Raw genomic sequence first — 23,477 nt, forward strand, 5'->3', positions numbered from 1 at the left:
CTGTGGACCATTCGTATGAACGGAATCCCAATACGTGGCCTTCTGTGACTGCTACGCTCCACATGGCGTGCTCTCGAGACTTCGTGTCGTAGCGTGTGTTGGGACAACACCCCTTTTTCTGGCTGAGTAACACCCCGCCGTCTGGGGGGGCCTTGCCCTGCTCCCTCTTCATGTGCACGACCCCGCGTTCCGGCGCGAAGCGTTTGCGCGTATCCGCACGCCTGTGTTTGCGCCTACGCGTGCGCTCATTAGGCTGGGGCTACGTGTCCAACGTCTTAGGAAACTGCGGCCCGCCCTCTTCGCCCCTGCCGCATACTGTCTTCACCCCTGCCGTGCAGTCTTGCGCTCAAGGGTACAAGCGTCCTGCAGGCATCTGTGCTGTCTGCGTCCTGGACCACCGTGTATGATGTGGTTCCAGGGTGCCGTGTGGCCCCCGGATGGTGGAAACCCCATGTGGCTGAGCCCGAGGTCACACGGTGAGGCCCCCGAGCTTGCTGACTTGTTCCTCCACCACCCTGGTGACAGGCCCACTGTGCACAGGCCACGGCAGAGGGGATGTGTTCTAATTCAGGCAGGGCCGTGTGACCGGCAGGGCCCCAGCTGTTGGGCCAGGACAGGGCTGTTTATAGAAAAGCCCAACCCCGCCCCCTCCCACCAGGCCCTCTGGCTATTTATAGACCGGGCTTGGGGGAGTCGGTGCCCCTGCCGGACAGGGTTTGGCCCTGCAGACCCCGTGTGAGCCCCCACGCTGTCCCCACTGAGCCCCAGTCTCCCCCAGGAAGGGCTCCAAGCTAGCACCCCCCTTCAGCAGAGAGAAACATCCCCATCTGATGAGACTCGCACATCCCCCTCCCTTCCATGGCTCCTGTGGCCGTTGGGAAGGCTGAGCTCCTGCAAATGCAAACAACCCTTCCCGCCTTCTCGGTCCCTTCTGCTACAACCATGCCTTTCCGACTTTTCCGTGTCTACACAGCCAGTTCCCCTCCCAGCCCCCACTCCCAGAAACACCCAAGCCCCCTGCCACAGCCCCTCCAGGCTGCCCGAGGCCTTGGGCCCCACCCTCAGCCTGCTCTGCCTGGCCTTCCAGAAGGCAGCCCGCCTGCCCCTGCGCTGCCAGCCGGGGCAGAGGGGGGCTGTCGCCCAGGGGGGCCAAGGACGGGAGGCCTGCCCCTCGCACCCCACTTGTACCTGCACCCTGGTGTTTGCCCCACAGCAACTCCGGGAGGAGGAACCGCCGGTGTCCCCGTGTGAGAGAAGAGGGTCTGGGCGGCGGAGGGATCCCAGCCAGGACCCCAGCAGGGGGTGGGCCGAGGAGGGGACAAACGAGGGGCAGGTTGGCAGTGCAGTCGTGAGCTGGGACTCTCTGTGAGTGACTGTGTGGCAGCCAGAGTCTGCTCTCTCTTCCTCCATGGGAGCTCTGGTCCCCCCGCCAGAATCCACGGAGCCCGGCGCTCCCTGAGCCCTGGCCACAGGTTAGTTGCTGGGCTCTGGGGGCCTCTGTACTGAGACTGCCCCAACCCCCCGCCGCCCCCAGAGGGAACAGGGTGAGAGGCTAACAGCGTGCTCCTGCCCCCCCTCCCGGGGTGCATCCCTGGCCCCATCTCCCACTGGGGTGAGCCATGCCCAAACCCGAGTCCACTCAGGATGTGGCGCGTTCCGGGAGGCCACGTAGGGCACCCAGCTGGGAGCACGGGAGCCCAGCAATGGGATGCAAATCCCGTCTGGAAACCCAGTCCCTGCACAGGCTGGGCCAGGAAAGGTGTCTCGAGTGGAGCCTCTCAGAGACCCTGGCCGTGTGGGGGTTGGCCAGCATCCCTGGCTGTTTCTCGGCTGGCCAGGTGACCCTACCATCGCGGGTCCTGTGTCCCTGGACTCTCGGGCCCTGCGGACCAGAGGCAGCACAGCCCGAGTGGGGCCTGTCTGCCCCGTGCTGGACGCCAAGCCCCTGAGAGCATGCGTGGGTGTGCTGGGGGAGGGGACAGCCGCGCGCTCTCTCTTTGGCCACCAGAGTGCGCGCTTGGGTCCAGGGACCCAGGTTCACCTCAGGGCAGGTGCGCTGCAAGCCCCCAAGATGCAGCCCCCCCCCCCCCAGGTGCGGTGTGAGGACACGGCTCCCCTTTTACAAGCCGCACCCCCACCCTGGAGAGGGCCCCCCAGAGTCGCTAAAGCCCTGAGGTCGGAGGCTGGTGGGGAGCCGGTGGAGGGCTCCCCAGGCCCCGCTCGGAGCCGGGAGCGCAGACGTCCCCATCCGCCTTCCCGAGGGAGAAACCCGGACCGCGCAGCGCTCTCGCGGTCGTTGTGCCCCCACCTCCATGAGTAAGCGTCCGCGGCCCAACTCGGCTCCCCGGTGGTGGCTGGGCGGGCGGGGGGCGGGACCCGGCGGCCTGGAGGTCACCGAGAGGCGCCGCCGCCCCGGCCAGGCCCGCCCCCGGCCCGCCCCCTGCCCCGGGCCGGCTCCTTTTAATGGTGCGGCGGCCGGGCCCTCCCGTGGCCCAGCGCAGCCGAGGACCGCACCAGCATGTCGGGAACCCGAGCCTCCTCCAATGACCGGCCCCCCGGCTCGGGCGGCGTCAAGCGGGGGCGGCTGCAGCAGGAGGCGGCGGCCACCGGCTCCCGGGTGACCGTGGTGCTGGGCGCGCAGTGGGGGGACGAGGGCAAAGGCAAGGTGGTGGACCTGCTGGCCACGGACGCCGACATCATCAGCCGCTGCCAGGTGCGGGCCCCCCCCCCAGCACACCCCCCCCCCCCACGCCCGGGGACCCTCTCCTCCCGCGCCCTGACCTGGCCACGCCTCCTAGATACCTTCCCTTCCTGGACACCCCGACCCTCGCACACGCACACACTCCCCCCCCCCCCCGCCCCCTCCCCCAGGGACCGCCTCCCCCGCCCAGCCCCACCCCTTAAGGCCGGGGCCAGGGCAGAGCTATAAATACAAGTGCTGAGTTGGGGACACACGATCCTCATGGGGTGGGGTGGGGTGGCGCCCCCAGCTTCTGTCTGGTTTGAGACACCCTCCCTTCTCATCCCGTCTGGGTCTGGCACAGGGCCGGCCAGCGGGGTGGCCCTGGGGCATCAGCCAAGAGGAGGCAGAGGCAAGGGCGGGACAGGGGGCCAGGACCCGGAGGAAGAGGGACCAGGGGCAAGGAGGGTCCCGGCCAGACTCAGGGGGAAAGGGAGGGGCCACGGACGGCTGGCCAGGGTGACCCAGGGGCTGGTGGCGCCACCGGGAAGCCAGACACGGGCTCTGTCCCCAAGGGCCCCGGGTGGCCACTGCCAGCTATGGGCTCCCTCCGGGCCGCTCCCTCGGAGCCACTGCCCCTGTACCAGAGCGAGAGCCACGCTGCTGACCGGATAACTTAGAGCTCAGGGCACAGACGGGTGGGCTTTACGCTTCGTGCTTTGGCTCTGCTGCGGTTTGGAGCCATGCCCAGAAATGCTGCTCCATGTGGGGAGGGGACACCCCTGAGCTCCTCTGCCTGGTCCGTAGCCTTATCCCCTGGCCCCTGCCGGGAGGGCTCAGGCTGGGGCATGCCCCCGGGGAAAGGGTGAGCCCGACGCTTGGCTCTCGGCACACGCCAGCCGCTCTCTGTGCCCACTCCTGTGCCCTCCGGGCAGTGGGTTCCCGGAAGGTGCTTCCTGGGATCGTGAGAGGCCCCCACCCTCCGTGCCCTGAGCCTGGCCAGCGAACCCATTCCTGTCCCCCTGCTCCTGGGCACATGGCGCCACGGCCCTCCGTGTAACCTGCCGGCCCCAGTGAGCCTCACGCGTCTGTCTGTGGCCCTCTCCCTCCTGAGGAGACTGGGGGCCTTTGTGGGCTCTCCTCGTCCTGGAAATGGTTCTGGAGTGGGGCCTCCCTGCTCTGCCACCTGGGTCAGCAGGCCAGGCCCTGCCCTCTCCCGTCCATCACTAGTAAGAGTCCCGGACGGGACCAGCCACGGGCAGAGCAGGCTGGCCCCCATCTGACTTCTCACACAGAGATCACCCGCGTCTCTGCCTGTAGGAGCCCCAGCGCCCCCACCCCACCCCCCTCCAGCCTCCTGACAAGCTGGGAAAGTGAGGCCCGGAGAAGTTGAGGAACGGGAATAAGCAGCACGCGTGGGCCCCCGCGTGTGCCACACACCCGTGGAGACGGCCCTGGCGTCCGGCTGCATGCTGACGCACCAGCCTCTGCCCTGGGGAAGGCTGCCTCTCACTCAGCGTGCGAACGCATGAAGCCCAAAGTCACGGCCACCGGGTGCACAGAGCCACACGGAGCCGTGACCCCGGGAGCCAGGCAGCACGTGGGAGCGAGGGGCCCGGGGAAGTGGGCGGCAGGCACGTGCAGCGGGCAGAGCGGGCCGGGCCAGGAGTCCCGTCTGGGTGGCTGCCTGGAAGGGCTGAAGCCGGCCAGCCCCAGTGACCAGAAGGGTCACCTGGCCTGTCACTTGGGCCCGGGGCCGTCTTGCGGGGGGGCTGCTGACTGGCGCCACCCTGCCTCTGCTCGGCCGGGAAGCCCTCTGCGGCCCTCGTGGTCTGAGGCTGCCTGCACCACCACCGCTGTCCTGTTTCTCTCCCACCCGTCGTGTGGGGCCCGTGGTCGGCGCCCCAGGACTCCCCCACGACCTTCCTTACTGTCCGGGGTCTCAGGCTTGGCTTCCTCCCGCGGCTGTTTTCCGTGCCACTTGAACGCTGAACAGACGCCTCGCGCCCGCCTCTGTGCCCTCCCAGCCTTCACGCCCCGGCCCCCGCAGTGCCTGGTCCGCGCCCAGCGTTCTGGGCTGGGGGTGCTGCTTTGGGTCCCCCGGGGCCTCCCTTTGCTCTTGGCGGGGCGGGCTCCCTCTGGACCGAGTGACAACAGCCCCGGGGGCCTCTGCTCTCTGTAGCAAGTTCACGTGTTCCCCCTGTGAGCTCTGCTGGCCCCTCCTACGAGCCCCCACACCTCCTCGAGACCTCCTCCGGGGTCCCTCTTTCAGCGTCCTTCCTGCTGCTTGATCCCACCCCCAGCCTGGACTCGGCCCCAGGCCCACAGAGCCAGGGGCTCCCGCTCAACCCTCCCTCCACCTCCCAAGTTACTTTGGTCAGAAGGCTGTGGGGCCCCCTGCCCAGGACCGCCAAGGTCAGGATTTAAAATTCCCTCCTTCCAGCTTCGGTGTAAACGGGGCTCCGTGTGTGACGTGCTCAGTACGAGCGAGGGTGCTATGCTGGGTCTCTCGGTTTCCACTGGTCCAGCCAGTCACTTCCTGGGAAGGGCCGGGGGCCTCGAGCGGTGGTGGAAGGTCTGGTGTTGCACACGGTGGCCTCAGTGGTTGAGGGGCCACGCCCTGCGGCTTGTTGGTGCTCGGGGACCCCTCTCCCCGGGGGGGTATCAGGAGACACCTCACCTCGAACCCCAGGCGGGCCGGGGCCCTCCACAGGGACGGGGGCCGGGAGCGCCCAGGGTTGCTTCCAGAAGCGGGCCTCCCCTGCAAGTCTGCATCCTCTGACGGCACTGACCACCCAGCGGCGGCTCTGGAGGGCCACCCCCCCAGGTTACACAGCCCCCTCTGGCCCCGGCAGGTGAGGCCTGCCTACCCACCTCGAGCCCAGGACCTCCCTCCTCCCAGGCCCCACCTGGAGCCTCACTGAGCAGAGGGCAACTCTTTGTTTGGGTTGAATGAGTGAACGAGTGAAGGAGCTTGCCTGCGGCAGGCAGACAGAGACGGGGTGAAGCTGCGCACAGGAGGGTGAACCGGGTTTCTCCCCCACGGGCGGGGCTGCGGCCGCCAGCGTCTCCCCCTGAGGGCCGGCCCCTTGCCGTGTGTCATGCAGGAGCCTGATAAAACCTGGCTCTGCAGCCCAGGACCCAGACCCACACCCAAGCGGACCCCAAGCACTCTGGGGGCAGGCCGGGAGGGGCCCCGCAGCCTCTGAGGAGCTGCACCCACCCCCACCCGCCCCTGCTCACCTCCCTGCTCACTCCCTCCCTTTGTCCACTTGTCGGGCACTTGGACCAGGGCTGGGGACCGACAGGGGCGGTGCCTGTCCAGAGTGAGCCGGACTGGGAGGCAGGCTCTGGCTGCAGGGATGGGGGCGAGGCTGTGTGAGAAACACAATGAGGGACGTCGGCAGGGAGAAGAGGCCTGGGGCCCTCAATGCTGATGATGGCGGGGGCCGGGAGGAGGGGGCTGCATCGCAGGGCAGATGGCCAGGCTGGTACCTCCCCAGGAACCGGGGCTGAGGGGTCACTGTGGCCAAACGAGCCGAACCAGAGCAGCGTGGGGACCCGGGTAGCTGGGGGTTCAGAGAGAACGGGAGGAGTGGTGGCTGAGCAGGTCGTAGGGGTCGGGCCCTGGCAGGTCAGAGGTCAGCGGGGTGCTGGGGCCAAGGGCTGGCGAAAGGGGGCAGGGATGGGGACGGATGCTGGACGGCAGCAGTACACGTGTGGGTGACAAGTCCCCCCTCCATAGGGCGGCCACACGGAGCCCCGTGGGTGTGGACTGTCGCGGCCAGGAGGGGTGCGGAGAGGCACCGGTGGCCGGGCAGGGGTGGTGTGGGAGAAGGAGCAGCCACAGCGCCCGGGGTGGGGGTGACGTCCCAGGAGCATCCTCTCCCCTTCACACTGCCCCCCTCTATGCTCCCAGCCCCCCCCCCCCGTTGCCTCCGAGGAGGTGACATCCCTGAACAGCAGATGGTCCCTCTGATCCGGCAGAGCCCGCCCCTCAGCGTTCCCAAGGCCCGCGGGCGCCAGACCAGACTTGGGCACCGGGGCCTGCTCTTCAAAGGGCACGGCTGCCCGCCCAGGGGAGCTGCAGAGGCAGGTCCGTCAGGCCGGAAATGGCCCCCAGGGGGGCTCAGGGGGTCAGCGGGGGCCTCCTGGAGGGAGGGGCCGAGGGCGCCAGGAAAATGGCTCCCACGGGCTCTCTGTCCCCCAGGTTCGGGGGCCTGGTGGGGACCCGGCGCGGGCTCTCAGGGCTGCACAGCCTTGAGATGCCAAGGAGGGTGGCGGAGGGCACACGGGGTGGGGCCCGCTCTCTAGATGGGGCAGGAGAGGGGTCTGCGCTGTACGGCCCACGGCCGCCACTCGCATTCTAAGCCCAGGCGGCCCCGTGGAGAGGCTCCCTGCGGGGCCTGGGCCCCGCCTTTGCTGGGCTCCTGCAGGGATGGGAAGGTCAGATCTGGCCAGACTCCCTAGCGGGCCAGCCGTGGCCTTGGTTCTGCTCCTGTGTCCAGGAGTGAGAAAGCCCCCCTTTCTTAGATCTCTTCCTCCAGGGAGGCAGCCGGCAGGGGTGTCCAGGAGTGACCAGACAGGCTGGGCGGGGGCAGTGGGACTGGAGCTCTGCCCGACCTGAGGCTCGAGCACAGAGTGAGGACCCGGAGGCAGGCAGAGCCCCCTAAGGCCGCCCCGAGCCCTGCCTCTGTGCCCAGCTCCCACCTGACTGGCCAGCCCCCCAGGGGCACAAGGAAGGGTGAGGCCAGCTTCAGGCAGTGGAGTCGAGGTCTGGGAATCCCACCCCCCACCCCGGCCACCCTGAGGTTCGGAGTGGTCCTCGCTCACCCCCCCAGGGCAGAACCTGCCCCCTGGGACAGGGAGGCCGAGAGGGGCCGCCCAAGAGGCAGTCCCCACGGAGGCGGCCAGGCCGGCCACGTGTCCTCACTCGTCTCCCTGGACCCTAGACAAGCTCCTCCCTCCAAGCGGTTTTCCAAATCCGGCCGTAGTGTGTGGGGCTGCACCCTCAGCCCGACGGCCCCCTGGCCCACCCATCCTGGGGCCTGCGGACTACAGACGGCGCCTGGGCCACCACCTGAGGAGGGCAGGTGGGGTGTTCCTGCCCCGACCTCACCAGCGGCCTGCATGTGACCTGGGGGAGGACAGACCGGGGCAGCTCTGGGACAGTCCCCCTGGAGCTCTCAGAAACAGGCCCCGGGCGCGGCCTCCTGGGGCTAGCTTCTGCCCCCGGGAGAGGACTATGGCCTGACGCCTGGGCCCTGCAGCTGGCAGCAGTCACCTGACGCCCACTGGCCCACGACGGCCTGTGCCTGTTCCTAGGTACCCGTGTTTACCGCAAACAAAGGTGGGGGTGTGCGTGAGGAGCTTCTGTGTGTGTGTGTGTGTGTGTGTGTGTGTGTGTGTGTGTCCTGGGGCCAGCTGACCCTGGTGCTGGGCACGGGGAGAGTGGGGAGGGAGGGGGGGGTGTCTGGGCCCAGCTGGGGCAGGCAGGAAGCGGCCACGGGGGGGCAGGCGTCTGCAGAGAGGCAGTGGGGCCTGCGTCCAGCCCAGCCTGGATCCTGCTGCGGTCACTTCTCTGGGGACCTCAGTGGCCCCATCTGCCAGTGGAGACCACACCCCCGGGCGCCCCTCCTGTGGCGGCAGTTGTGACGGGGCATGAACGTCCAGTGCGCGTAGACGTGTGCAGGGGCCTGTGTGAGGGGTCGGTGCCGAGGCCGGGGCAGAGCAAGGACGGCGTGTGCCTCTGGGGCCGAGCCCTCCGCCCCCGCTCCCCTCCCCCACCACCAGCCCGCCAGCATCTGCTGTCTTCATGCCCCTTCCCTGTCTCCTCTGGAGCAGCCCACCCGGGTCACCTCCCAGCACCGTGTCTGTCCTGAGCCCCCTGCGACCTGGTGTTGTCCTCCTGCCCTTGCGCGTGGGACACCCCCCTGGGCTCCCAGGCCCCCACCGCCCCTTCACCCTTCCTGTCTGCTCCCCACAGGGCAGCCCATCCCTTTCCACCATCATTTGCCGGGAGCCTGCGGTCCGTTCCCACAGCCACCGGCCTTCAAGTCCCAGGGCAGCTCGGCCCCTGCCGGCCTCAGAGCACCTGGGGACACGGCCCGGTCCTGGGTCGTGGTGACCCCAGGGGTCTGTTAGAGAGGGTCCTCCACACCGTGTCCGGGCAGCAGCAGACCCAGAAAGACCGTCCACATGCACTAAATAAGCGGGGTGCTGGGGAGCCGGGGGGGCCCCACGTGGAACTGCTTTCTCGCAGGGCCGTGTGGGACAGTCGGTACAGCTCACAGGGGTGAGTGGGGGTGGAGGGCGCGTGGGAGTCCGGGAGATGCGCTAGGGCACTGATGCATGATGGGAGGCGCAGGAGGGAAAGCTTCTGGCCTGGGGGGTCTCCAGTGTCTGCCCCTCGCTGCCCCCAGGCTCCCGGCCATGCCCCCCACCCCCCACCCTGGGCTGTGTGTGGAGGGACTGGAAGGAGCAGGTACTCTTGGTAGGCAGGTGGGGGGAGGGGGCTGCTGGCATCCAGACCCGCCTGGGGCGGGCAAGACCATGGCCCCCGCCCCCCCCCCCTTCGCAAGGCTGGAGCACAGCGGGCCGGCAGGGAGAGGCCCGATGGATAAGCCTGTGTTTCTGCGGAGATTAGGGCAGGAAGGCGGGTGAGGCGGGGCACCGGCCAGCAGGCTTCCCGCCCCAGGGGCCGCCGGGGTGCCCACAGTGCCCTCTGCTGGTGGGAACAGGAGGCTGGGCCTCCCTCCTGGGGCTTGGCCTCCCCTGGCTTGGCCACCCACCCCAGCCAGTCCGAGCCCACCGTCACCTGGGTGTCCCCAGAACAGGGCTGGCCTCGGAATTGTTTTTTCCTTTTCATTCTTCGATGGGAGGCACAGGCCGAAAGGGCGGGAAGGGAGGGGCCCCTGCTAAGGGGGTGGGAGCAGTGGCCCCGCTGACCAATGACTGCACCTGTGCCTCACCCAGCCCCGGAGGTGGGCACCAGGGTCCGCCACCGCAGAGCTCGACTGTGGGGGCCTGTCTGGGTTTGTGCTTCCTGGGAGGGTTGGCCCCTCATTCCCGCATCAGAGGAGGGACCCCCAGAGAGGGTCACAGGTGGGGCGGAGTTATAAGCACCTCTGGGCGACCTCTGCCAAGCCAGCTGGCAGGCCCTCCCAGGGAAGGGCCAAGCCCTGAGGCTCCCGCACATTCAGCCGGGTCTCTGTTCCCAGGGCGGAAACAACGCGGGCCACACGGTGGTGGTGGACGGCAGGGAGTACGACTTCCACCTGCTGCCCAGCGGCATCATCAACACCAAGGCCGTGTCCTTCATCGGTGAGTGTCCGCCGTGCCCAGCCGCCAGCCTGGGGTCCCGAGAGTGCCGGCAAGATGGGCCCGGGGTGCCACGTGGGGCTGGGCCAGACGGAGAGGGGGCGGCGGGAGGCCCGTCCGGGCCGCAGGGACCAGCACGTTTGCGACTATGGGCGTGAACGTGAGCGTCTGCACGCCTGCACGTGTGTGAGTGTGAGAGCAAGTGTGCCGTGTGGATGGGGACGTGCACGTGTGCAGGCAAGCGTGTGTGTGCGTTCGTGGAGGCCCAGCCTCCTCACCACCCGCTCCCCACAGCACGGCTCGCCCTCAGGGCCGGGACCTTCGCGGCCCTTCCGGGACTGTGGGGTCTCCCGCTCTGTGTCTCTTTGTCTCTGTCTGCCTCTCTTTCTCTCCCCGCCCTCCCGGCCACTGGGCTGGACTGCCTGTCCTGCCCTCAGCTCTTAGCCTGAGCCCCCTGCCCCGGCCAGGCCCCCCGGGACGCCCTCCCACGGTGTCCAGGACTTTTCCTCCGGCTCCTTCCACGACTTAGCAGGACCTCACTGGTGACGTATCCGCCCCTCCCCGGATGGGAAGTGAAGTCTGCAGCTGCGTGTGAGCCCAGTGAGGGCACAGTGTCGGGGAAAAGAAGGAACGTGTGGGCTGAGGGGCTGTGTGTGGTCAGGCGAGGCTGGGCAGAGGAGAGGGCTGCAGGACTGCCGACTCGGGTGCCCTGCAGGGGCCGAGGACAGCCCGGGGACAACCCGCAGGCTGAGGCCCTGCTGCAGCCAGGCCCCGGGCCCCACTTGGCGGGAAGCAAGGCCAAGGAGGCACTGCTTCATCGGAGGAGCTCTGCCTGCCGCTGAGGAGCTGGGGCGGGCGGGGGCCAGCAGCCGGAGCCCAGGCTGGGTGGTCACCGGGCAGCACGGCAGGGCTCAGCCCAGCCACCGGCGTGCTTGGGCAGGGGCAGAACGTGCCAGAGCTCACACAGCTGCCCCTCAGCTTGCGACATTGCCTGGGCCCCTGCCACGCGGTCATCTCAGGACGCCGTGGCATTTAGGTGACCTTTTGTACCGGGCACGGACCGCATAGTCTCGGAGCCACTCCCATCTGGACCTGTGTCCCGTCTCCCTTGGCCGAGCCCGTGCCACCGCCAGCCCTGGCGGGGACCGGGGCAGGAGGGGTTCCTCATGGGAAGGCAGCAGGTGCCCCAGCCCCACTGCCTCTGGTCTAAGAGGAAAGGGCTTGCGTTTCACGTCGGACCCCACACCAACGCGCCATGTGACCTGGGGCCAGCCACCTTCCTACTCTGGGCCTCGGTCCCTGCCCGTGTAAAGCATGTATGTGGATCCCACTCCAGCGTCGTATGGCTAGGGAAGGCTCGGCTCCCCGGAGGCCCCGGTCGGGTCCGGGCACGGTTGGGGCTGCATTTCTCCCGCTTTTCCGCTGCTCAAATCAACCCTGGCAGCTTTACTGAAGTGTAATCTACGTGCTGTGAAATTCGCCACAGTCGCGCAGCCGCCACCACAACTCAGCCCTAGGACACTGTCATCACTCCAAGAGGCTCCCTCACGCCCCTGGCTGGAGCCCTGCCCCCGCCACAGCCACCACTAAACGCTGTCCGTCCCTGTAAACGCTCCGTGCTGGCTTTTGTCTTGCTCGGGCCCTGTCGTCTCTACCGTGATAAATACGCAGAACGTAAGCTTCCCCTCTTGGCCACCTTCAGGCACAGGGCTCAGCGCACGAAGCACGTGTACACTGTAGCGCACCCACCGCCATGGTCCGTTTCCAGAACTTTCCATCTTCCCAGCCTGAGGCTCTGTCCCCATTAAACATTCACCCCCAGCCCCTGGCACCCCCTTTTACTTTCTGTCTCTGCGAATCTGACTCCTCTGGGGACCTCGTGTGAGTGGCCACACTGTGTGGGTCCTTTGGGGACTGGGCTGTTGCACTCGGCGTCGTGTCCCCGCGGTCCGCGTGCATAGCAGGTCCGAACGTCCTCCCTTCGTACGGCTGCGCAGGCTCCCAGCGCGGCCAGAGCCCAGTCTGCTTCCCGCTCACCGCGTCCGGGGCCCGGCTTCGCGAACACGGCCGCTGGGAGCGTGAGCGCGCACGCTTGATGACGCTCTCACCCCACTTGCCGTGAGCGCGCACGCTTGATGACGCTCTCACCGAATTCGCCAGGGTCTGCCATTCAATCCAGTCTCCTGTCGTGTGTTGCAGGCAATGGGGTGGTCGTCCACTTACCCGGCTTGTTTGAAGAAGCAGAAAAGAATGAGAAGAAAGGTGGGTCCGCGTCCCCACGCGCTCACCCTGGCCCGGCTCTGGGGTGGGGGGCTCCCCGACCCGGCCGGGCCCCCACCCGCCTCCTGCTGGCCTTGCACCTGCAGAAAGCCGGACTTCGCTCCAGGACGCACAGAGCAGGGCGGCCTAAGGCCCCAAATTGGCTGTGGGCCCCAGTGTTTGTAAGGTGCTTTCATGACACGGGGGACAGGTGGCCCTGGAGCGTCACATCCAGGAAGTCAGGGAGGGGCCCTGGGACCTGGAGTTTGCTGGAGCCCCCCAGCCAGGACTGGGGACCGCTGGGTCCGCCACGCCTGCAGGCAAGGATGTGGTTTCCGGAGGCAGGAGGCAGAGAGGGGCTAGAGCGAGGCCACCGGCCAGGTGTCTGGGCAACTGCGCCCCGTGACGGTTGTCTAGAGGCCGCAGCCCTGAGACCCTGATGGGGTCTGAGGAGGAAGCGTGCCTCGGCCTCAGGGCTCGAGTTCAGGGCAGGAGCCAGAAGAGTCAACGGGAACCTGACCCTGGGCCGTGAGCAGCAAGAAGTGACAGGACGGAGGCCCCGCAGGGAGATGTGGGGGGCGTCCCGGGTGGGGCGGGAGATTCCGGGGCCCTCGGCGGGGAGAGAGGCCAGGAGGGGAGGGCACACCCCTGGTGACCTCTGTGGACTCGCCCTGGGAGGGAGCTGGGCCAGCTGCCCCTGAGGGCTGACCGCCTGCCCGGTGGCCGCAGGTCTGAAGGACTGGGAGAAAAGGCTCATCATCTCTGACCGCGCCCACCTGGGTAAGCTCCACCCACCTGCCACGTGAGCGATGACGCGGCCGCGGCCCTCCTCCCCGGGACGCTGGGCCCCGTAGCTCCACGGGGCCTTCTCGAAAACTTGAAGGTGGGCAGTGGGTGGGGGTCACTGTTCCCATTGACAGATGGGGAAGCTGAGGCCCGAGGGACTCACGGTGACGCGTGAGTCTGGGCGGCGGCCAGATCCTAGTATGTCCCCTTTCAAACTGGACCACCTGTCCCGGGCGGCTGGGCTTGCGCAGGCGAGGCCCTTAACCCTGTGTCTGTCTCCCCCTGGGGACCCTGGCCTGGCCGGGCAGTGTTTGACTTTCACCAGGCGGTGGACGGGCTGCAGGAAGTACAGCGACAGGCGCAGGAGGGGAAGAAGTGAGTGTCTCCGGGGGGCTTTCGAGTCTGGGGGCCCTGGGGTGTGCGGAGAGGGGGCCGAGGTCCACTGGAAGCCACCGGGACCGCTGGTGCCCCGGCCCCGCCCCGCCCCGCCACACACACACACACACACACACACACACACACACACACACGGGCCACCACTTCACCGCGCCGCCCAAACCCTCGCCCCACCAGCACCAACGGCTGTCTCCCTGGCCTCCAAAGATCCTCGCGAGAGTGTGCCAGCGGCTGGCTCTCAAAGTCAGGACGGGGTGAGGCAGTGGCCGTCCTGCCTCGTCACGTGGCATGCTCACTTGCCGCACGTGTGCACGCAGGTACGCGCACGCCTACCGCGCGCGCTCACACGCAGGTACAGCAGGTGGCAGTGCTGAGCGTCCCGTCGGCCGAGCCCTGGGCGGACACGCAGGGCAGCAGCCTCAGTGCCCCGCAAGAGGGAAGCCGGGGCCGAACGCAGACAGGATGTCTTAGAGCCAAGGCCTGGGACGAGGGGAGGGCTAGGGCTGGCCCGGGACCACCTCCCAGGGCCCCAGCCCCTCCCCACACCCCCATCCTGGAGAGGCGGCCCCAGACTCCAGGTGCTACTGCTGGGAAGCGCCCCTGCCAGCTCTACCCTTTTTGTAGGGGTGCAAACCGGGGTCTAGGGGTGCCGGCCCGGGGCCCTGAGCGTCCGGGCTTCTCCGGGGCCCCCAGCAGCCTGCGGGGCCGGGCTCCCTGTGTTCACGGCCGCCCCATCTTCCAGTATCGGCACCACCAGGAAGGGGATCGGACCTGCCTACTCCTCCAAAGCGGCCCGCACGGGCCTCCGCATCTGTGACCTCCTGTCGGACTTTGATGAATTTTCCGCCAGGTACCCAGCCGTCCGCAGCCCAAGGGGGGGACCGTGGCTAGTGAGGAGGGGCGCGGACACCCAGGCGGGGCGAGGGGTCGCAGTCACTGTCACCCCTGCAGATTCAAGAACCTGGCTCACCAGCACCGGTCCATGTTCCCCACCCTGGAAGTGGATGTTGAAGGTCAACTCAAAAGGCTCAAGGTAGAGCAGGGACCCCTGGCACGGCGGGCAGCCTGCCAGAGGCGCGACGCCCTGTCTGACGTTCACGGAACGCTCACAGGGCACGCCGTCACAGGGCATTCTTATGGGGCGGCTGGCCTTCTTAGGGACCTCGGGCCAGCCAGGTCAGGAGGGTCCCCTCGGGAGGCCGGGGGATGCTTGGGCCCCTCGCTTTCCCACAGGGCAAGTTTCCCAGGATGCACTGGAGAAAGAGGCTGTCCCCGTCCTATTTGGGGCATGAGGTATAGGGGGCCTTGCTGACTCACAGAGGGGCAGCATGGGGTCAGGGACAGGATGAGGAGAGCACAGAGCCCTTCCAGAAGTTTCCAAGGCTGGGATCTTGGCTCCTTCCAGTCCTTGCTGGAGGCTGTGAATGAGGACAGGGACAAACCGATGAGGATGCCAGTCACGTTGGATTAGGGCCCACCACAGTGACCTCAACGTAATCTCCTCTTTAGAGGCCTGTTTCCAAACGCAGTCACATTCCGAGGGGCCGGGGGCCAGGACTCGGACAGATTAACTGGGGGGACACAGTTCAGCCCATGACAGCAGGAAGAGGCTCGTGAGAGTCGCAGATAAGACTCAGGTGGGGCCAGGGGCTGTTCCAGGTCTGGGGACAGGTTAGCAGGTCAGGACCCTCGCGGGAAAGGAATGTACTGGAAGGATCGGGCTGTCAGACGGGGCTGGAGCTGGACGGACGTGGCCTGGTCCCCCGCAGCCTCCCTCTGCCTCCCCCCACAGGGCTTTGCTGAGCGGATCCGACCCATGGTCCGAGACGGCGTCTACTTTATGTACGAGGCACTCCACGGCACCCCCAAAAAGATCCTCGTGGAAGGTGCCAACGCAGCCCTCCTTGACATTGATTTCGGTAGGTCCCCACCCCAGCTGCTCCCAGCGGACCTCCTTTCGTGCCTGCTGGGGACCAGGCTGGCCACTGACGGGACGGGGCGGGGCTCCCCTTGAGGATGATCACGCTGCACCCCCCGCCCCAGTCTTCCTGCTTCAGCTGGGAGGGGGGAAGAGGGAGAGACGATCTAGAAGGAAGGGAGAGTGTCCGGAGCTGGGCCCAGGGCTCCCCGCAAGGCTGGGTACAGCCGGTGGTTCCGGCCGTGTGGGCCCTTGTACATCCTGTCCCGACCCCGTGGCCGCACCCGAGCCGAGGCCACCTGGTACAGCAGGGGAGGCCCCCCACCATCCAAGCTGGGAGCAGCCTTCTTCCTCTGTTCACCCCCAGACTCCTACTTGAGCCACAGCGGCCTGACTCACAGTGCCCTTGCAGGCAGCTCCCCCAGGTTGGTCCCTGAGACCACTGGCCCTGGAGACCCCGCCAAGGGGACTTAGGGGAGGCCGAACCGCCCGCTGTCCTCTGCCAAGAGGCAGCCCCGGGCCGGGGGGATCTGCAGGGGCGGTGGACACCCCCCGTCCGGTTCTGTCTTGCAGGGACCTACCCTTTTGTGACATCATCCAACTGCACCGTGGGCGGCGTGTGCACTGGCCTGGGCATCCCGCCACAGAACATAGGCGAGGTCTACGGCGTGGTGAAGGCCTACACCACACGCGTGGGCATCGGCGCCTTCCCCACCGAGCAGATCAACGTGAGTCCCCAGCCCCCGCGGGGCCTCAGCAGGGGGACACAGAGGCGGTGCGGGGTGCTCCGCGGCGGGGCGGGCAGGGATGTGCAGGGCAAGGGCAGAGGCAGGCAGAGATGAGCGCACAGAAGGTTGCACGCTATAGCGGCCTCGCACCGCGGAAGCTCGTGTCCCCGGGACACACTGCAAGCGCGCGGGGGGCCTCAGCCCCCTCAGGGCGCCCCGTGTGGTGCAGCTCAGGGACCGTCAGGAAAACACTGGCCTTTTCTCAGCATGGCCCTGTGCCCTTGGCAGCGAGGGCACAGGCTCTTGTCCCGAGCAGGTGCGTGTGAAGACCGGCGTGGGGAGGGAAGGCTGCCACGTCCAGGAGCAGCCAGGGCTCTCACGGGGCCGGGGGAGCAGGGACAGGGATGGGGATCTTGCCCAGAAATAAACCTTGCCCCTGGCGCAAAGCTATAGGGCCAGCTCCCCCTCTGTCCTCGCGGGCCATCGGGGGGGACAAGAGGCTGCCATGCTCCCCACCCGTGTGTTCAGGAGGCATTGAGAACACAACCCCACTGGTCGGCAAGGCCCGATCGGGGAGCCTTAGCTGCAGACACACCTGCCGGGGATGTGAGAACGTGGGAACAACGGGAGAAGCCAGGTGTGAGGAAGGGTTTGTCAGGGGGTGTAATTTCAAGCATTCCCCTGAGGGAAGAGGGAGGGGAGGAGGGAGAGAGGAGGAGGGAGAAAGGAGAGGAAGAAGAGGAGGGAGAGAGATGGGAGAGGAGGAGGGAGAGGAGGGGAGAGAGGAGGGAGAGGAAGGAGGGGGGAGGAGGGAGGGGAAGGAGAAGGGAAAGAGAAGGAGGGAGAGGGAAGAGAGAGAGAGGAAGAGGGAGAGGAGAGGGAGAGGAGGGAGAGAGGAGAGGGAGAGGAGGGAGAGGAAGGAGGGGAAGGAGGAGGGAAAGAGAAAGAGGGAGAGGGAGGAGGGAGAGAGGAAGAGGGAGAGGAGAGGGAGAGGAGGGAAGAAGGAGGGAGAAGAGGGGGAGGAGGAGGGAGAGAGGAGGAGAGAGGAAGAAGAGGAGGGAGAGAGATGGGAGAGGAGGAGGGAGAGAGGAGGGGAGAGAGAAGGGAGAGAGGAGGGAGAGGAAGGAGGGGAAGGAGGAGGGAAAGAGAAGGAGGGAGAGGGAGGAGAGAGAGAAAGAGGGAGAGAAGAGGGAGAGGAGGGAGAAGAGGGAGAGGAGGAGGGAGAAGGAAGAGGAGGGGAGAAGAGGGGAGGAGGCGGCAGCAGAGAGAGGTGTTGAGCACAGAGGCAGCCAAGTGCGGGCTCCCTTTAGTGGCACCATGGACCCGCTCTGTTCTCACGCAGGAAATCGGGGACCTGCTACAGAGCCGTGGCCACGAGTGGGGGGTGACCACGGGCAGGAAGAGGCGCTGTGGCTGGTTGGACCTGATGATTCTGCGATACGCGCACATGGTCAACGGCTTTACCGCGTGAGCAGCCCTTCCCGCCTGTTTGTTGCCACAGGGTCTCCCCTTCCCCACGGTGAGGCCGCAGTGGGGGTGACAGGGAGGTCCCCCTGGGAGGCCCCCCTCCCCGAGCACGTCAGAGCCGGCTGAGCACGTGCGCAGCAGGTTACGCCGGCGCACAGGGGCGCACGCGGCCGTCCTCACGGGCACAGTAGGGGCCGGCCTGGGCCTGGCTGGACCCGAGTCAGCGCCTCCGTTAGGTCTGTAGGTTTGGGTCGGGCCGTGGGAGGGGGCCACCGTCCCCAAGTAGGACCTAGTGCCAAAGCGGCTGCGCTCTGCGCGCCGAGGGCTGAGACACAGAAGCGTGGAAGACGGGGTGTCCGCGCCGGGCACAGAGGCCACCACGGACTCACAAGCACGGGGAGACCCACCTGCGAGCCTTCTCGGCCCGGTCCGTGAGGGAGGGAGGAGGGAAACACGGAGGAAGCAGGATGGAGCCCGGGGCCCGGGGCCCGTGCCGGAAAGAGCTGGCACCCGGGGAGGCCGCCAGTCCCTGGGGTCATGGGGCAGCTGCCCGCAGAGGAGCACTTAGGCGGAGCCATGACGGAGGGCAAATAGGGCAAGAGCCGCCAGGACGGGGTCCCGGTGGGGGGGCCCTCGAGGTGAGCAGAGCGAGGACGGGCACAAGCCCCACTCCCTAGCCTGTCTGCACCGCGTTTTCCTGGGACCCCCTCATCTTTGTAGAGAAGCAAGGGGCACGGACGAACGGAACAGCTTCTCCAGCGTGCCTCGGTCTGTTGGCTTTTGGACAGGCTGGCCTTAACAAAGCTGGACATCCTGGATGCCCTGGACGAGGTCAAAGTCGGTGTGTCGTACAAGCTGAACGGGAAGAGGATCCCCTATTTCCCAGGTACCGGAAAGACCCGAGGTGGGAAGAGGCTGGAGCAGGGGAGGGTCTGCACGTCAAACGTGCAGAGCGAGCGCCTGTCTCCGGAGCCGGCCAGTCCTGGGCGGGAGCTGCCAGTCACAGGTTCTCATCCCTGGGGAGGCCTGGCCCCAGGAGAGGGTTGACAGGTGGGAGCCAACCCGCTGGCCCCAGCCCCCGGGGACACTGAGGCACTGGCTGCCGAGGCCCAGCTCCCGGGAGCACCGGAAGCTCCCGAGCGGCCCGTGTGGCCGACTCTGTGCAAACACGAAGCGGACTATTCTACCCAGGAAAGCACGGTTTTCAGTCAGACCGTTTAACACCTGATGGGTTTCTGCTTCCGTGCATCCGTTCTTTTAAAAATCTTTTAAAAAGTACAAAGGCTCATGTTTTCTTGGATCTGTCACTTACGCACCTGGCCGCGCCCCTGCCAGCGACTTCCCGCCTTCAGCTGGGGGTGGGGGGAGTGGCCCTCCCTCGCCCGTGGCGCGCGCGCAGACCCGCCACCCACCAGTGCCGCTTGGCTGCGGGGGCTGCGGGTGTCCTCTCGGCCTGTGTGCCCTGGCCCTACTGGTCTCCGACCTTTGAGAGGACACAGCAGGAGTGTGGTGTGAGTCCAGGGATCCAGGGCCCAGGGGAGCATGTGAAGGAGGACCCTTGCAGTAGACGGCGTGTTCCAGCGCCTTCCGTCAATAAGGGGTGGTCGGCATCTACCGTGAGCCACGTGCCAGGAACCACACAGCTAGAGCGGGGCCCTCGCCCCGGGAACGGGACCCAAGAGTTTTTCAGGAACCCTTCATGCCTCAGGACCCTTAGAATTTCCGAGTGGGGTCCGTGAAGTTCCTTAGCTGAGTCACCAGTGTACGTTCTATCAGAGCACTTAGCAAACCCACGTCTGGGTGGACGTGTCCCCCCTGGTCTGGAAGGGTTACAGCCAGTGTCCTAAAACCACCCTGCAACTCTGAGAACAAACAGGGCTGCCTGCCTTCCTCGCGGCTCAGCCCCACGGCAAGCAGGCCCCTGAATGGGCAGCCTGAGACACCAGCATCTTCGGGACATGGGTCAGCCCCTACCCTTTGTTTCCCCAGCTAACCAGGAGATACTGCAGAAGGTCGAGGTCGAATATGAAACACTGCCTGGGTGGAAGGCGGACACCACGGGCGCCAGGAAGTGGGAGGACCTCCCCCCGCAGGCCCAGAACTACATCCGGTTCGTGGAGAATCACGTCGGAGTGGCAGGTGGGTGCCCGAGCCCCGGCCACCACCCCACCCTCTCCCTGCCCCAAAACCCTGGGGCTGAGCGACCCTTTTCCCTTTCAGTGAAATGGGTTGGTGTCGGCAAATCAAGAGATTCCATGATCCAGCTGTTTTAGACAAGCAGAGCTGACCCCGGCAGGCCGCAGCGTCCCATCCGGCATCATCAGCCACAAAATCAGCGCCGTAAACTAAGAGTTAGGGAAACAATTTTCTGTACTTTTATATTTCTCTCCAAGCCTTCAGCTCAACCACTGATGTCTACAGTGACTCAAACATCTGACAGCCAGGGCTGTGGACAGTTGTTGTTTGTTTTTTTTTTAAATCCTGCTATTTAAAATGAGCCCAAGTACTCAAAACAGAGAACTTTTATGGCACGTTAATTGTCACATGGCTGTATGGCCGGTTGGAGCTCAGCAATAAACAAATCTAGTAGCCACTGAATGGTAGTGGTCGGTACATGTCTTGTTCTGTCTCTTCGTTTTGACTTTTAAACTCTAAAAGGTGCTGCTAATGCTTTGCTGTGACGACAGTCTGGGGGGGGGGGGGTGCCACAGGTCTCTGGTGTCATGAAGCCAAGCCGTTTGCTTGCTTAGACGGCAAACTGGAGGGAGCCCGTGTAGGAGAGCCTGCAGCCATTCGATGTTTCGCTAACGGGGGCAGTTAAAGGAGCATCCCCTTGGTCTGGGAGCCCTCCCTGCCCGGGCAGAGGGAGGCCACCAGCAGGCCCCTCTTCACGTCACTTGCAACCACCTGCCCCCATCCCTCGAAACGTCAGTGGAATAAGTCGCTTTTTAAGTTGATTTGTTTTGAGACAGTGCGAGTGACCAGGGGAGGGGCAGAGAAAGAGAGAGAATCCCAGGCAGGTTCCGCACTGTCAGCACAGAGCCCGACATGGGGCTCGATTCCACAGACCGTGAGATGGTGACCTGAGCCGAAATCACGAGTCAGACGCTTAACTGACTGCGTTGCCCAGGCGCCCCGAGTAAGTCACTTCCTCACTGGCCAGAGCGGGAACCAGCTCACTGTGGTCTCCGTTGGAGGCTGAGTAGCGTCCTCAAACAACTCTCCAGAATTGGGGGTAAATTCAGGAAAATAACCGCCCTTTCAATATCACTTTGGAGAGAAGGAATTCAGTGGGGAGACCCATCATCGGTCAGGGTCAAATCCTGGCTCTGCCACACTGGCACTGTCATCTGGGCTCACCGAAATGGGCCAAGTGCCCATGGTGCTTGCTTCCCAGGGACCACACTGGTCCAGGAAGGGGCCGCGGGCTGCAGTGTGGCTGGCTCGCCCCTCAGAGATGCTAACCGTGTGGCGGCATCTTCAGTGCTCCCGTTCTGAGACTCCTGCGGTTTCAGGCACGCTCGCAGACCGCTCCACACGGTGTCCAGAGCAGTGTCCAGTGATCTGAAAGAAAGCCAGGAAAACGGGTTCCGACCAGCTTCCCTGGGTCTCCAGTCCCCAAGCAGCACAGCCGCTTGAAGGCAGAGGTGAGGAACACAGCAGAAACTGCTCTTTGAGTTTCCTGAGAATCATCTCCTTCCATGATGCAGCAAGAAGGACCAAAGAAGAGCCCGGAGGCAGGGGTGGGTTCTTCGGGGAAGTGGAGCCACCCTCTCAGCCACGCTGGACCCCGCACTCCTCCCTGCCCCCTGGGAGCACGCTTCTCCACGTGAGGTGACCGTCCGGCAGCATTTTGCCGCAACAGAGAAATGGATGCCCTTGTCAGTCAAGCGGAGTAGACATTTTTCAGAAGAGAAATCATTTCATTCTACACGAAAAGCTCCAAGCCTGGCTTCGGAAGGTTAACCAGCAATTTATAATAGCTGCAAAAATGTTTTCAAATCTCCGTCTTGTAGTGGCTGCTAAATCCTTCGCTTGGACACAAACCGTTGTTGGTTTTCTTCCATCTCTGGCCAAAATCTCAAAGAGGCAGCCTCAGGCAACGTCCTCGGGTGTCTGTGGAGTTTTACAGGCTGAAAAGACCAACTTCCAGGGGCAGTGGTCCTTTCCTGGCACTGACTTCCTCACTCTCACGGCCCAGGGGCAGGAGGCTCTGAGGGATGGGTTGGTACTCACAGCCCCCTTTTTCCAGCATCAGGTGTTTTGAGGGCCTGAGTAATTATAAGGTGCTCTACTTTGCACCAATGACACAGCCCCAGAGTGGAGGAGGGGGCTCACAGTGGCCTCAGCTCGATACGGGAGTAAAAGACAAATCGGTAACTGATCGTGACTGATGTGCTCTTCCAAGCACTTTGAAAAGCTGCCGACTCTCTAACCTGCCACCCAGCCATTCCATGCCTGCTGACCACAATAAATGAAGAATGTTCAGAAAAAGCCTTACAGAAGGATATCCAGAGAAGCCACCTTTGTCACAGCCCAGACCTGGCATCAGCCCAGGTGGCCATGGACGGGTAAACAGACTGGCCCGTCCACACACGGGATACAACAGTAACAAAGACGGTCTCAAAGGCAGCGTGCTGAGGAGCCCGACACAAACGCACCCATGCACCGGCATCTGCAGAACGAGTCTGCACGTGTCAGGTTCTAGGACTGCAACACTACCCATGGGGACAGAAAGCGGGGCCGTGGTCTCTCCAGGTCCCCCGGGCACTCGGGTTTGTTGTGACGGGTGGAACTGGGCATCTATCATCTGGGTGTTCCATGCAACTTCCCCCTAAGTAAATAAATTAGCCTCCAACCTAAGTTACTAAGAGTAATACAACCACACTACCCAGCTTCGGACAGCTGAGATGACAACTCACAATCTTGAGCCCCTGAGGCAGCCCTGATTAGACACTTGAATGAGTACAATTCCTGCCCGCCTGTCCTCTCTGGCAGGTATGCTGCCCTCCTCATGGGAAAACAGAAAGCGTGTTCCTTCCTCAACGCAATTCTGGAACATCCATTTCCAGAATGTCAACTGTAGACAGGTCCTAAAGGTGGGGTGGTGAGAGAATTGGAAAGCAGGGAGCTAAGACTCTCCAGGAGCCGAAGCATCGGTCCTCTGGCTCAAGCCTCTTTTATTTTTGCCAATTGTCTGGTAACAGCAGGCACGTCCAACATAGTACTTGGCATCTTGACAGGTCCGGCACCTGCAGTGTGTTCCACACTGGGTCCTGAGTACATCTGGCGCCAGAGAAAATGTTCTTATCCCAGGCCTGGCGCCCGTATGATGTCCTCTGGAGAGAACGAGCAGTCCCGGCGGCCTTCCGTGCTGGGGATGAAACAGCTCTCGGTTTCTTGCTGCTCCGTCCCTTTCCTTCGGGACATGCTCACAGTGCTTCCGGCTTCTCGTTCTCCAACATCCAACTTTAAGCTTATGCCATTCAGCAAAGGCTTCACATGAGCCCTGCTCCTGGCCAGCTGGGTTTCCTGGGGCATTCTGACCTGGGCGGGGCAGGTGTGCTTACCTTTGCCTCCACGGCCCCCCATGCTTCCCCTGTCGTGACATCTGCCCCACCGGGGAGGGACCCGGCTGGTTGTACTCAACGGCACTCCAAGAGCCTAGTGCAGAGCGTGGCATGTGTTATAAGCTGGGCTGCATCGCCCCAAAATTCCTATGTCCGATTCCCGGTCCCTCGAAAGGTGACTGTGTTGGAGACGAGGTCTTCAGGGAAGTAATTTTTCCCCAGCATTGAGATATAACTGACATATGACACATTCTTCACCCCATGTGGCCGTTGCGGTTGCTCCGGTGAGAACACTGAAGATGGACATCACAGTACCGTTGGCTCGTCACCACGCTGCAGGGCAGACCCACCTC

The 23,477-nt window shown here is 65.0% G+C and overlaps 1 protein-coding gene across 1 annotated transcript; it reads left to right on the top strand.

Moving 5' to 3' along the window:
• The first annotated feature begins 2,458 nt into the window (after window positions 1-2,458).
• Window positions 2,459-20,167, top strand: ADSS1 (adenylosuccinate synthase 1). The gene is made up of 13 exons (XM_053889898.1): window positions 2,459-2,713; window positions 9,901-10,003; window positions 12,200-12,262; window positions 12,989-13,039; window positions 13,354-13,420; window positions 14,184-14,291; window positions 14,393-14,474; window positions 15,234-15,360; window positions 15,933-16,087; window positions 17,430-17,554; window positions 18,343-18,440; window positions 19,544-19,693; window positions 19,775-20,167. The coding sequence occupies exons 1-13, from the start codon at window positions 2,519-2,521 to the stop codon at window positions 19,825-19,827; spliced, it is 1,377 nt and encodes a 458-aa protein (XP_053745873.1). The 5' UTR covers window positions 2,459-2,518; the 3' UTR covers window positions 19,828-20,167.
• The last annotated feature ends 3,310 nt before the right edge of the window (window positions 20,168-23,477 follow it).

The sequence above is a fragment of the Panthera pardus genome, unplaced genomic scaffold, assembly GCF_024362965.1.
Source record: "Panthera pardus isolate Hobbes unplaced genomic scaffold, ASM2436296v1 HiC_scaffold_24, whole genome shotgun sequence".
Classification (NCBI taxonomy): Eukaryota; Metazoa; Chordata; class Mammalia; order Carnivora; family Felidae; genus Panthera; species Panthera pardus.